The 14,625-nt window shown below is 40.1% G+C and overlaps 2 protein-coding genes across 3 annotated transcripts; both read left to right on the top strand.

Moving 5' to 3' along the window:
- The first annotated feature begins 85 nt into the window (after positions 1-85).
- hibadhb (3-hydroxyisobutyrate dehydrogenase b) lies at positions 86-6,421 on the top strand. The gene is made up of 8 exons (XM_058085306.1): positions 86-209; positions 900-1,060; positions 1,146-1,255; positions 1,350-1,471; positions 4,233-4,366; positions 4,490-4,566; positions 4,649-4,805; positions 5,795-6,421. The coding sequence occupies exons 1-8, from the start codon at positions 140-142 to the stop codon at positions 5,957-5,959; spliced, it is 996 nt and encodes a 331-aa protein (XP_057941289.1). The 5' UTR covers positions 86-139; the 3' UTR covers positions 5,960-6,421.
- A 304-nt stretch (positions 6,422-6,725) lies between these two features.
- On the top strand, positions 6,726-10,969 carry hoxa13b (homeobox A13b). 2 transcript variants are annotated; one of them, XM_058085308.1, is made up of 4 exons: positions 6,726-6,782; positions 7,788-7,875; positions 8,427-8,998; positions 10,216-10,969. In XM_058085308.1, the coding sequence occupies exons 3-4, from the start codon at positions 8,452-8,454 to the stop codon at positions 10,458-10,460; spliced, it is 792 nt and encodes a 263-aa protein (XP_057941291.1). In that variant the 5' UTR covers positions 6,726-6,782; positions 7,788-7,875; positions 8,427-8,451; the 3' UTR covers positions 10,461-10,969. The 2 variants fall into 2 exon arrangements, with proteins under 2 accessions (XP_057941291.1, XP_057941290.1); XM_058085307.1 differs by lacking the exons at positions 6,726-6,782; positions 7,788-7,875 and having other exon boundaries at positions 8,282-8,998.
- Positions 10,970-14,625: the final 3,656 nt, after the last annotated feature.

Raw genomic sequence — 14,625 nt, forward strand, 5'->3', positions numbered from 1 at the left:
AGGTTACTGACACGCCCCTGCCACTCATTGGCTGAATGAGGGGGCCGTGCAGGGTTGGAACGCTTATTTGATTGGCTAAGGAATCTGTCATTGAAGAATGTAACATTACGTCAGCAGGCAGGGTAAAGGGGAGACAAGTATGGCGGCTGTGCTGAGGGGGACTCGGTACATGCTCGGTAGTCGGTGCAAGAATGTTGACTTTGCGATTGGTAAGGTTTTCCAACTTTACAGGTGTCGCGTTTACTTGTTGGTTTTTAAACTTCTTTGTCCCTGTAGAGCCCATTATTGCGAAAAAATGGTTAAAGCGAAGTTTCAGTACATTTTTGACACACAGTTTAGCTAGTTTGGGGGTGATTCTGTTGTCATTTGGACATTTGTATGAGCGGTTTTCCGTCTCAGTTTAAACTCGTTTGTAACCCAATGGTAGTTTCTCGAACCTATTCAAATGAACAGTGAACTAGACCAGCTATGGTAATGTTTTTAACTATTAATGGCTAATGTGTGCTGTTGTCTGCCACTGCTGCCACATTATGTAATAACTGCACTCATTGTCGTAGGACTTTGCCCTCAGTGGCCTCTTCAGAAGGCCTGACGATTTGAGCGGGAAAACATTTATCTACGCTTAAATGATTAAACACTTTTCTACCTGTTTACTGTTGTCGTCTGTTTATATATTTATTATTTTCATAACAAAGTAGGGATGTTATCTTTTAATTACAACTTATGTGTTATACTATTAACTGTATGACTGACAAACTGCATGCTAGCTTAATTGCATAGTAGTATTTAGCCATGTTAGCTAATGATATAGAGCTAAGGTTTATGCTTTGTTCAATGAATTTGCAAAACAAATATAGTATCCTGGCTTTATAATAAGTATTCACCCATTTTGTAAAAAGCCTCCAAGAGGTCTATGGCCTCCAAGACACAGGTGGGCTTTATTGGCCTTGGCAATATGGGAAACCCAATGGCCAAGAATTTGCTGAAGCACGGCTACCCAGTCATTGCCACCGATGTCTTCCCCGAGTCCTGCAAGGAAGTTCAAGATCTGGGTGCCCAGGTGAGATAGTCAAAGATACAATCAAGCTTAATTTTTTAAAAATATTTTAAACTGTCTCCAACTTCTTGTTTGTGCGTTTCCACAGATTGTTGATAATCCTGCAGAGGTAGCAGATAAGGCTGACCGCATTATCACAATGCTTCCCTCAAATCCCAATGTAATTGAGGTGTATACTGGATCCAATGGTATTCTCAAGTATGCATTTCATTTGCTATATATTTGCACAAATAATTAAATTACAGTTTCCGGATTGCATTGTAACAATCTTTTTTTTTTTTTTTTTGAACAGGAATGTGAAAAAGGGCTCCCTGCTCATTGACTCTAGTACAATTGATCCAGCCGTTTCAAAAGAGATGGCTGCAGCTGCTGAGAAGATGGGAGCAGTTTTTATGGACGCACCTGTGTCAGGAGGTGAGTTTTATATTCGTATTTGAACTTTAGGTAAAGTATACCATTCGATGTACAAACCCTAAGGTGCCTTTTAGGTCAGAATTTCATCTTCCCACTGAGCAACATGGTGTTTATTCTACATTACGGACATTTTTGAGGATGTGGTTTGGCTTGCTGCTGTGTTGTTATACAGTATAGGGTGGGTGGTCTAAAACTGCAGAGTTTATATGTTTGTATTCTCTTTTTCATGTCATATGACTGCCATTTTCGTAATATATAATTCTTCTGGGGTGTGACACAATATAGTGTCTCAATATTTAGCCCATTGAACATGTTGCATGTATAAGCACAATACCTGTGTAATTGAAAATATTCCATTATATACATCATTATTATAGAGGATTATAATAGTGTTTTTTTGTTTTTGACCTAGACACAGGTTATTTCACTATAAGTGGAACAATATGGTTGAAGGAATGATTACACAATAAAACAATTCCATATGTGATATAGTGCAAAGTGTTGCCTCACTACAAAATAGTGGAAGTTTGTACACTTCTGGGTCAACTGAGGTCTGTGTAGATACTCGATGGTTTGATATGTCAAAAAACGTGGTTTGTAGAAGGGTTATGGGTTTAAGCCACAATTGGACCCCACCTATACCATGAGGTAAGTTGTCATACGCTACAGCAAATGAATGGCACTTTGGTGCTAGGTGCAGAGATGTATAGTGAGGAAAAATAAGTATTTCATCCCCTGCATGGATTTCGCTCTGGAGTTCTGATCTGAACTCATGGTCCCCCTGCTCAAGAAGGCAAATATGCAGTCCTGTCTGAAGTTTGCCCCTGAGGACCGTAACGCAAATTTTCCTGCAAACATAGAGGTGGAAACATTCTGTTTTTTAATTTATTTTTTTATATTTTAAATCAAACTCCCTCCTGAAATCTGTGCAACCCTGGTGACCAACGACAAGAAACATCTGCAATCTGTGCTTGCCACTTAATCAGATTAATTTATAACCTTTTTATTTATTTTTTTACACACGTAAATAACACAGCAGAATCAAACCCAAGACTATGTCGGCCTGTTATGATCATCTATTTTCCCCACAGTCATTGACCCAATAAAAACTGACTGGACCCTTTTGCAGACATTTGGGGAATGTTGCACTCTATTGAGCAGAAATTATATGAACTGTAAGCCTATATTGCTTGAACAATAATAATTATATTGTTTTTTTTGTTTGATTTTTGTTTTGTTATTTTTTTACAATTCATCATGACCAGCTTGTGATCACTGTACTATGTAAAGTTGAAGTCCTATGTTGTTGCTTTAACTAGCGTCTACGACTAACTAAAGACATAGGACTTATTGACAAAGATGGCGACGAGGCAACGACAGAGGAGGGATCAACACCGCCTTTTGTGTTTTGCTATGAGTGATTGGTGATGGTTTTATTTCATTTGAACATGCATCAGATTACAATTGAATGCATCACATAATCAGTTCACAGTTCCACATGTCCAAAATGAGTAGGAAGAAGCAAAGCTTATTAAATCCTACCCCTCCATCTGGTGCTTTTACAGTCAGTAACTGTTACATTTGTTCACTTCCTGCTTTCCATAATACAGTTTACGGTTTTGGGTTTTTTTTTATTGTGCAACTTGTACCGAAGTACGAGGTGATATGAAAAATGTCGCGAATAAAGTAAAACTGAAAGATTTGCAATTCAAACTGAAAAATACGCGAACTGTGCTTTTCGCTAACTGATGGTGTACGTTAACCGGAGCGCTGTTTCTCGGGAGGTCTACGCAGAACAGAAGGTCTCTTCATCTCTTATCTCCTCAAATTAAAAGTTTGCCACGGCCTCACTAAAAGTGCACATAGTTTGAAGTGCGTCAGTGTCGTGTGACATAAGACTGAAATGTGCGTCTGACTTCAATCGCCAAGCTGTAGATCATAGTAGGGGAAACTTTTTTTTTTTTTTTTGAGCAGCAATCAAAAGAAGTACAGTGGCTGGCAATTCCTGTATAATCTTGTATGGTTGAATCATAAACTTTAAAAGCGCACATGGTGTTGGGAACCTAATTGAGTCAGCATGTGTCTTATAGTTGATTCTTCATGTGAAACAATGTAAGGACCCGCCTAGTTTCAGCGGTTGTGATATCCCATTGACTGTATTTGACTTTTGATGTATAGGCTAATTCATTGATGAGTGTTGCCTTTCTGAAGTTTCAATCCCCATCGGCTTTTTTTTGGGAATCTTCTAATGCGATGATGTTTAAATGAGGTTATACATCTTCACCTAGAACCAAATTATATAGTGCCAGATTGCTCACAAGACCAAAGAGCTGGGAAACCTTATGGAAATGTTGGCTTCTTTCCATTAGCTTCCTGTAAACGTTGATGACTGATTCCAACATTTCCTGGTACTCCTGTGGCTCGGGTTTTAACCCCGTATTAACCAGCATGATTCTGTCGATTTAGACACTTCGAAATTCGCGTTCAAGTCTCAGTTTGTCGTAGATTTATGCTCCTTTTTATCGTCGAGCTTCTCTTTTGACTTGAAATTGATACCGTATGCCGTGATAACAGATAGAACCGTATCTGTTTTTTTTTTTTTTTTGGTTCCACTGTGAGTGAGACGTGAGCATGAACCCACATGGCAGTTTTATGATCTGATTTTCCTCTTTACTGCTTTTCATCCAGCCATGCATCAAAACTCTAAAGAACAATATTAAGCTCGGAGCAAACCATGACTGTCACATGATTTCCATTGTAGGTGTGGGTGCTGCCAATTCGGGAAAATTGACTTTTATGGTGGGAGGAGCCGAGGAAGAATTTACTGCCGCCAAAGAGTTACTCAGCTGCATGGGGGCCAACGTGATCTACTGTGGTCAAGTTGGAACCGGACAGGTATGAACTGACAAGTCTGTCTGGGACAAAATCGCTTTCTTTGCCTGTTTGCTGAACTTGTGTGCCAAGTTAAGATGTATAAACTTACGTCAAAGTTACCTTTGCTCTTTTTCTGGATTGTAGGCTGCCAAAATCTGCAACAACATGCTCCTCGCTATTGGAATGATTGGGACATCCGAAACAATGAATTTGGGCATCAGGTAACACAATCTTGTAACGGGAAATGAATCAAAAGAAATCAAACTGCGGTGGCAAATGCATTCGTTTTCCTTTTACTCCCAGACTCGGTCTTGATCCCAAACTGTTGGCCCAGATCCTAAACATGAGTTCGGGGCGTTGCTGGTCCAGTGACACCTACAATCCCGTGCCTGGAGTGATGGAGGGAGTACCCTCAGCAAATAACTACCAGGGAGGCTTTGGCACCCAGCTCATGGCTAAGGTCTGTGTGTTCATTTCTCCTAATGTAACGTCCCATTTACTGTTGGTTTGCCGTCTCCATGCATGCCCATAACAAACGGCAACAGTCGTCTTTCTTTGATTGATTGATTTTTTTTTTTTTTACACCTTTTGGTTAGCGCGCAGACCTCACAGCTAGGTGACCCGAGTTCAATCCCACCCTCGGCCATCTCTGTGTGGAGTTTGCACGTTCTCCCCGTGCATGCGTGGGTTTTCTCAGAGTACTCCGGTTTCCTCCCACATTCCAAAAACATGCTAGGTTAATCGGCGACTCCAAATTGTCCATAGGTATGAATGTGAGTGTGAATGGTTGTTTGTCTATATGTGCCCTGTGATTGGCTGGCCACCAGTCCAGGGTGTACCCCGCCTCTCGCCCAAAGGAAAAAAAAAAGTATCTTTAAGGAAATTGTACATTTTTCTGGCCCAAATTGAGTATTTTGAAGCATAAAAATGTCGAAGCAAACTAAAATACATTCAAATTGTGAATATAGTATTCTATATTGGTCACTAGGTGTCAGTGATTTGTTCGGTGAGATGAGCACCTGATTTGATCGCCAGAACAACAGGCTTTTATTGCAGCTCAAAAAAAACCTGAATTTAGTAATCATAATAATAACACAGGCTGCATGGTAGACGAGTGGTTAGTGCGTAGGCCTCACAGCTTCTCACCCGACAACTGGGATAGCACCCCCCCCCCGTGACCCTCGTGAGGATAAGTGGTAGAAAATGAATGATCAAAACACCTTTGCTGAAATAGTTTAGTTAGACTGCGCATCTGCAAGTGTGTTCGATTTTTTTTTCCATAATTTAAGATACAATTTGGGAACCTATTTAACAATGAAAACATTTAAGGAGAAAGAAATCGGACCGTTTTCTTGTAATAACAAGAAATTGTACACAATGTTATGGCGTATAATAACATGAAGGCTGTGAGTCAGTGTTTCTTCTAAGTTGTGTTCTTTTCATTTCCAGGATCTCGGGCTGGCCCAGAACACGGCCACCAACACCAAGACCCCTGTCCCGCTCGGCTCTTTAGCCCATCAGATATACCGGATGATGTGCGCCCGCGGTTACGCCGCCAAAGATTTCTCCTCTGTATTCCAGTTCTTGCGTGAGGAGGAGGAGGGGGGACAGTAACGTGTGCCTCCTCCATCAGACAAAGCCTTACTAATACAGCAAGGGCCTGCTGCCATAGCGGAGCGAAGGGGTGCAGTTGTCGCCCCGCAAATGTGTCAAAAGACAAGAGTTACATGAGGTCCCTTCCCAATCAATCAACAGGTCAGGTCTTCTGGGCACTTTTTTTCCCCTTTTCATATTTGCTGAAAAATGCAACACTCCTTCCACTTTCAGAGGCTACATAATCCAACATGCAGAGCATTGAAGACCGCCCCAACAATGACACTTAAACACGAAATGAGCCAGGTGGGAATTTTACTAGTTACAAAAATGGGACTGTATTTACTGTTATCGCTTTTTTTCGTCATCATTTTTTATGTTAGGATTTTCTCTGTTTTATTGGGAATGATTTCTGAAGATTGGAAATGTGACTTTGGCCTAAAGGTGTCATCTTGCAAAGAAATAAAGACTTCATTAAACCTACACTCCTAATCAACGTCCTATGGCGTCATACCTAAGTTTTAGTCATTAAGTTTCCGCTGCTAAGTTTATACAGAATCACTCATTCAGTAGTAAGCTAAGAAATAATCACAATACCCAAACCAGGTTTGCAAATAATCCCCATTGGTACACAATAAACTTGATGCATTTTTCCCCCAGAACATTTTTGGACCAGGATCAGTCTTTTCCATCCCCGCTTTTGGATCGTGCATGTTTCTGATCTACTTCTCCAAAGAGCCACTGAGGGGCCAAGGTGCCACGGGTCATGCGATCACAAGACAACCCCATAAAAAGTCCATTAAGCACTGAAGGCTGAGAGGTTGTGTTGTCATCTGCTTGATAGGTACTGCAAACACAGCAGTACTTTGCTCTCAGGCCTGCATGGAAAACTGTCACGGCAACTCGCACCCGTTTTTGCTCAAAATGTTTCAACCATTCTTACAATACTTTTTCATATATTTCTTTTTCGATGTAACATCGGTGGATATAAATATTGAGTAATGCATCTTGTTTCAGGGCCGTGCTTGATGTTGTAGACTAAGCTTTATGCTGTTAATCCAAATTAACAAAAAATTTGACCATTTTAACATTTTAAATTAAATTATATCTCTTGAAAATTAATACATGTCTACAGACCAAAAAAAGATGGTGTTTAATTTATTTTTTTATACATAAAGTCAGGCCTAAATTGATTTTTTATATTAAAGAATGTATTAAAATGGCAGCAAAATATCAACTGACACAAATTTTGTTTCCCCTTAACCTCTTAATAACATTAATTTTTACTCTAATTACTTTTTTTTATAAGAAAATACATTTGGTCATATTAAACCATACAAGAATAATCACACAAAGTTAATCTCGAGTATAATATAATATATATATATATATATAATATAATAATCGAGTTATTTTCCCCCCTGAAATGTGCTCCGGCACTTCTCTGTACAAGCTATGAAGTCGCTCCATAAAAATTTATAGCCTCCAAAAGGTGGGAAAATTCTATTAAAATATATAAAAGGGTCCCCGATTTAGGTTAACATATATTCCTTATTGAGTCTGCAGAGTTGACTTCCTAAAACACGGAATGTTATTTAAAAATTCAACCATAAAGTTTTTTTTTTAACGTTTATTTCACCTTAACCTTGAATGCTTATATATGCCATTTCCACACATATATATTACATTTGGAGAGAATACTTTTGTTGTACTGAAAAGGTCAATTATGCAGGATATTAAACTATTGTGCTGGTTTCAATGTTTGTATTTAATGTTTTTTTTAAGATTTTTTTTTTTGGTGAAGCTTTTTATTGCCATTTAACTGTGTCTTCTCTTCTGGCCTCTTGAGGGTCTTTTGTCTTTCAACTTGACTTTGGACTCCAGCCGCGTCCTGACCCCCCCTACCCCTGTCTGTGGTGGACTGCAGCCAAATGCTGGTATGTTATTGCCCTTTTTATTATTATTATTATTATTATTATTGTGTGTGTTTGTATGCTTAAAGTATTTGTGGCCCCAAATTATGAATGCTGGTTTGAATGTTGGGTTCAATTCACAATTAAGGTGATTGGATTATACCAACCATTTTAAAAAGGGGTAAAATGTGTTCTACTTTTTGCTTTTGAAGCCATTAAAGCACCCCTGCAAAAAATATAGTTGACATAAATGGCATCTTATTAGCAGTTTTGAGGCTATTTAATGAGAAATAGTATGTGCGGACAAGCTGCATTATCTCCTGTGCAGACCTTTATCATCTCCTTTGCATGTCACGTGTTTGGCCCGGGCCAATAACGTCGCTACGCTTCCGTGTACTGTGGTGGTATCGTTACCCTGCCACAGAGTCGGTGTCTGGGTTGCGTTCAGTCGTGTAGGGGGGGGGGGTGTTTCGGGGAAAAGAGCCGGATCCCGTGCATGTGGCGGGACATGCTATGACCGCGTCACTGCTGCTGCACTCGCACTGGGCCGATCCGGTGATGTTCGTGTATGACAGCAGCCTGGAGGAGCGCGGCAAGAACATGGACGGCTTCCCCGGGGGCAACTTTGCGCCAAGCCAGTGCAGGAATTTGTTGGCGCATCCCACCTCGTTGGCTCCGAGCACCGCCTACGCCAGCAGCGACGTGCCCGTGTCCGGTGTAGGGGAGCCGGGGAAACAATGCAGCCCGTGTTCCGCCACGCAGAGCTCCCCCAACGCGTCACTCCCTTATGGATACTTTGGCAGCGGTTACTACCCGTGCAGGATGCCCCACGGCGGCGTCAAGGCCTGCGCTCAGCCCCCGTCCTTCGGTGACAAGTACGTGGAGTCCTCCGTGCCCGGCGAGGACTTCTCCAACCGGGCCAAAGAGTTTACATTTTACCAAGGCTACTCCCCGGCTCCGTACCAGGGAGGGTACTTGGACATGCCCGTGGTCCCCGCGTTGAGTGCGCCATCTGAGCCGAGACACGACCCCCTCCTGCCCATGGAGCCCTACCAGCCTTGGTCCATCACCACCAACGGCTGGACTGGCCAGGTTTACTGCAGCAAGGAGCAGTCCCAGGCCCCCCTGTGGAAGTCCTCTTTGCAAGGTAGACTATTTTTGTTTTGATTGTTTTACATTAATAAGCCAATATAGAGCCTATAATATATATATATATATATATATATAATATATTATGTTATTGAATGTTCGGATATTTATTCTTAAAATGCAACAATAAGCAAGTTTTTTTTATTAATTTACGTTTGTTTAGCACCACAATAATGCAAAATAATATTTTTGCTTTTGTCAATTTTAGTGAAAATAGATGATTTTATGAAATATGTAATAATGTACACCTTTCATCTGCAAGTAATTCAGGAAAAAATAAGAAGATATTTCAGTGTTTGCCTTTTTCGAACTTACAAATTGTCTAGACTGACTTATTTTATGAAACTTTTTTTTTTAATTTGGGGGGGTGAAAAAAAATATTGTGCAATAATGCAGGGATAATTAAGCAAAAAATAAGAAAATGGTTCGTATCGAAAATACTCGTATTTTAAGTGCATCTCCGTGCAGAAATACACATATAAAATAGATACAATATAATATAAGTATAATATTAAGTTGCCTTAATATAATATAATTCAATATTAACAATATTATGCGTGATGTTTAGTTTGTTTTCCGTTTACAAATATGAATAATTTTCACAAACTGTATTTACTTTGTAATTTGTTTCACAAAGTCAAACATGTTTAGCCACATTATATTACATACTCATGTTTTTATTCAGCTTTAAATAAAATTAGATTAAAAATAATTAATACTAGTACAGTAGTACAATTTTCAGTAGGAATGAAACATTTTTAAAGGACAATAAAATACCAGCTGTGATTAAATGTGCCAACATGATACTTTATGATATTTGAGAAATATACGAATAAAAAAAGCACTGTAGGCCATTTCAGATATTTAATTAAATGTTTCCCATTCAATAAAATAGCATTTTTGGTTAAATAAATTAATTAAGAATGTTTTGTGTGTTCCAGCAGGTCGTTATAGTGTCTAGCATTAATATTTTTATTGCATTATTTGACTGTTTTAAGTTTCTATCCAATTACATTCATTTTTTTATGCTTTTTAATGCTTTTTACGCACATTATTTTGATTAAATGTGACTATTTTTGGCTATTAATGTACAATAAAAGTACGCATGAATTGAATTATTTAGTATAACATCTCAATGAGGATTTATAATGTATGTTTTTATTGTATTTCCGTGCGTAAAAAAGGGTCAAACTAACGTTTCTCCAACGTTTACAGACAACACATCTGGAGGATGTGGAGATTCCCAAGTGCGCCGTGGAAGGAAGAAGCGTGTCCCATACACCAAAGTGCAGCTGAAGGAACTGGAAAGGGAGTACGCCACCAATAAATTCATCACCAAGGACAAAAGGAGGAGAATTTCCGCCCAAACCAACCTGACGGAGAGACAAGTGACAATTTGGTTTCAGAACCGGCGCGTAAAGGAGAAGAAAGTCGTCAATAAATTCAAAAGCTCCTGTTAGCTCCTCGTCGAATTTGGACACGGACGTGCCTTGATCACAAATAAACTGAATTATAATTTATTACCTTAAATTGTGTCGCCAGTGTGCCTCCTTTTCCACCCCCCTCCTCCCCACCCCACTCTGGTTTTCTTCATTGCGCGTTTTAATTGGAAGCAGTCCACGGGGAGCGTTGACAGAAGCTCGGAACTTTGAGTTCAGCCGAGCCAGCATAAACTTCCACTTTTTTTTTCATCGAAATCACTGCCTTGTCACGCACGACATCTTTTACTGGTCTTTTAATTCAATCCCATTGGTTGCATGAATGTCACCGGAAATGTGGCTAAGTTGTATTTCAATCAACAAACATGTCACAAACAGGCCTTTGAGATCAATTTATATTTAGTTAACAATGAATCAGGCTGAAAAAAATCATATTAATTCCCAATTTATCAACAGTATCTTCTTATTGATTTGTATTTCTTTCGTTTGTCAGTTCATGTCATTTTTTTAAAATAATGAATATCCTGGTTTTATTTAAATTGTAAATATTACAATTCCCTATTTGACTGCAATTACCAAAGTGTTTTTTGTCAATAAATGTGTTAGAGCCTTTGACGTTTTCATAATTCATAATTGATTAATTATTACTCCAGGTAAGTAATTCCATAAAGTTGTTTCCTAGTTTGGTTGTATTGAATGTTGTTAGTGTTTGTAGCCATCTAGTGGCCACAGTGTGTAAGTACAGTCAATGCTTTCTTAATTGTGTGTATTCTTCTTTAACAGGTGACTTCATTCATTTTCTAGGCTTATCCTCACGAGGGGGTGCTGGAGCCTATCCCAGCTGAGGTGGGGTACACACTGGACCGGTGGCCATGCAGCCAATCACAGGGCACATATAGACAAACAACCATTCACACTCACATTCATACCTATGGACAATTTGGAGTCGCTAATTAACCTAGCATGTTTTTTTTGGAATGTGGGAGGAAATCGGAGCATGCAAACTCCAGACAGAGATGGCCGAGGGTGGAATTGAACTTGGGTCTCCTCCGCACTAACCACTCGTCTACCATGCAGCCTGTGTTATTATTATGATGACTAAATTCATGTTTTTGAGCTGCAATAAAAGCCTGTTGTTCTGGCGATCAAGTCAGGTGCTCATCTGACCAAACAATCACTGACACCTAGTGACCAATATAGAATACTACATTCACAATTTGAATGTATTTTTGTTTGCTTCAAAATACTCAATTTAGGCCACAAATGTGTACAATTTCCTTAAAGATACTTTAACACCCTGGACTGGTGGCCATGTAGCCAATCACAGGGCACATATAGACAAACAACCATTCACACTCACATTCATACCTATGGACAATTTGGAGTCGCTAATTAACCTAGCATGTTTTTGGAATGTGGGAGGAAACCGGAGTACCCGGAGAAAACCCACGCATGCACGGGGAGAACATGCAAACTCCACACAGAGATGGCCGAGGGTGGAATTGAACTCGGTTCTCCTAGCTGTGAGGCCTAACAGGTGACTTGAACAATGCAAAAAAATAAATCACGTTGGTAAACAATAACCACAAATAAGCATCACTATAGCAGTTATCAATGACAACGCAACTAACCACAAAATGCAGTTTTTAAATGAAACCTTTTATTATGAAAGTACAATTAGTGTGGAAAAACAACTGCAATCAAGTATTTTCGATAACTTGCAATGAGTCTCTTACAGCGCTGTGAAGGAATTTGGACCTACTCATCTTTTGCAGAATTGTTGTCATTCAGCCACATTGGAGGCTTTTCCAGCATGAAGCGCCATCTTGAGGTCATGCCACAGCATCTCAATAGGATTCAGGTCAGGACTTAGACTAGGACTCTCCATTGTTTTCATTTGTTTTTTCCTCTGGACTTGCTGGTGTGTTTTGGATCATTGTCCTGCTGCAGAACTCAAGTTGGTTTCAGTTTGAGGTCACCAACAGGATTTTTGGGTAGACAGCAGAATTCATGCTTCTTCCAGGTCCCGAAGCAGAAAAACCGCCCCAGACCATCACACTACCTCCACCATATTTTACTGTCGGTATGATGTTCTTGATCATTTGTCTCGCAAGTATTTTCTCGAAGATCTTGGAGAGCATCAAGATGTTTTCTGGCAAAATTCAGACAAGCCTTAACATTTTTGTTCAGTGGTGGTTCTGGTTTTTTGGTTTTGGTCTCTGCTATGCAGGCCGGTTTTGCCCAGTGTATACCTTATATGCTGGAGTCATGAACACCGACCTTAAGTGAGGCCTGTAGTTCTTCGGATGTTGTTGTGGGGTCTTTTGTGACTTCTTGGATGAGTCATTGCAGCCACCGGGTTCACCGCTCTTCCATGTTTTCATGCGATTTGTGGATGCAGACTCTCACTGTGGTTTGCTAGAGTCCCAAAGCATTAGAAAAATGGCTTTACAACCTTTTCTACACTGATAGATGTTAATTAATCTCAGGTAAGTTGCCTTTTGGGGGGGGGGCATTCACGTCTTCACACAGGTACAGGTAAGTTTGACTTAAAAATTACATTTTGTCTTCAGTTGTGTTGTCATGGATATATATATAATATAATATTTAATAATATAATATTTACAGTATTTATAGTATAATATTTACATTTGTTTGATGATCTGAAACATTGCAGTGTGACAAACATGAAAAAAAAATCAAGAAGGGGGCAAGAACACTTTCCCACCACTGTATATATATATATATATATATACAGTGAAGAAAATAAGTATTTGAACACCCTGCTATTTTGCTATTTCTCCCACTTAGAAATCATGGAGGGGTCTGAAATTTTCATCGTAGGTGCATGTCCACTGTGAGAGAGATAAACTAAAAAGAAAAATCCAGAAATCACAATGCATGATTTTTTAACAATTTATTTGTGTGATACAGCTGCAAATAAGTATTTGAACACCTGAGAAAATGAATGTTAATATTTGGTACAGTAGCCTTTGTTTGCTATTACAGAGGTCAAACGTTTCCTGTAGTTTTTCACCAGGTTTGCACACACTGCAGGAGGGATCTTGGCCCACTCCTCCACACAGATCTTCTCTAGATCAGTCAGGTTTCTGGGCTGTCGCTGAGAAACACGGAGTTTGAGCTCCCTCCAAAGATTTTCGATTGGGTTCAGGTCTGGAGACTGGCTGGGCCATGCTAGAACCTTGATATGCTTCTTACGGAGCCACTCCTTGGTTTTCCTGGCTGTGTGCTTCGGGTCGTTGTCGTGTTGGAAGACCCAGCCACGACCCATCTTCAATGCTCTGACAGAGGGAAGGAGGTTGTTCCCCAAAATCTCACAATACACGGCCCCAGTCATCCTCTCTTTAATGCAGTGCACTCGTCCTGTCCCATGTGCAGAAAAACACCCCCAAAGCATGATGCTACCACCCCCATGCTTCACAGTAGGGATGGTGTTCTTCGGATTGTACTCTTCATTCTTCTTCCTCCAAACACGCTTATTGGAATTATGACCAAAAAGTTCTATTTTGGTCTCATCTGACCATAAAACTTTCTCCCATGACTCCTCTGTATCATCCAAATGGTCATATGCAAACTTAAGACGGGCCTTGACATGTGCTGGTTTAAGCAGGGGAACCTTTCGTGCCATGCATGATTTCACATCATGACGTCTTAGTGTATTACCTACAGTAACCTTGGAAACGGTGGTCCCAGCTCTTTTCAGGTCATTGACCAAGTCCTGTCGTGTAGTTCTGGGCTGATTCCTCACCTTTCTTAGAATCATTGAGACCCCACGAGGTGATATCTTGCATGGGGCTCCACTCCGATTGAGATTGACCGTCATGTTTAGCTTCTTCCATTTTCTAATGATCGCTCCAACAGTGGACCTTTTTTCACCAAGCTGCTTGGTAATTGCTCCGTAGCCCTTTCCAGCCTTGTGGAGGTGTACAATTTTGTCTCTGGTGTCTTTGGACAGCTCTTTGGTCTTCGCCATGTTACAAGTTAAAGTCTTACTGATTGTATGGGGTGGACAGGTGTCTTTATGCAGCTAACGACCTCAAACAGGTGCATCTGATTCAGGATGATACATGGAGTGCAGGTGGACTTCTAATGGGCAGACTAACAGGTCTTTCAGGGTCAGAATTCTAGATGATACACAGGTGTTCAAATACTTATTTGCAGCTGT

This window comes from Doryrhamphus excisus, chromosome 10 (genome assembly GCF_030265055.1).
Source record: "Doryrhamphus excisus isolate RoL2022-K1 chromosome 10, RoL_Dexc_1.0, whole genome shotgun sequence".
Lineage (NCBI taxonomy): Eukaryota > Metazoa > Chordata > Actinopteri > Syngnathiformes > Syngnathidae > Doryrhamphus > Doryrhamphus excisus.

Bases quoted from the DNA above. Each gene is read 5' to 3' on its own strand.
- hibadhb (XM_058085306.1), top strand. From the start codon at position 140: ATGGCGGCTGTGCTGAGGGGGACTCGGTACATGCTCGGTAGTCGGTGC. The intron at 1,472-4,232 runs GTGAGTTTTATA...TTTCCATTGTAG, and splicing joins GGACGCACCTGTGTCAGGAG to GTGTGGGTGCTGCCAATTCG. The intron at 4,567-4,648 runs GTAACACAATCT...TTTTACTCCCAG, and splicing joins ACAATGAATTTGGGCATCAG to ACTCGGTCTTGATCCCAAAC.
- hoxa13b (XM_058085307.1), top strand. From the start codon at position 8,365: ATGACCGCGTCACTGCTGCTGCACTCGCACTGGGCCGATCCGGTGATG. The intron at 8,999-10,215 runs GTAGACTATTTT...CAACGTTTACAG, and splicing joins GTGGAAGTCCTCTTTGCAAG to ACAACACATCTGGAGGATGT.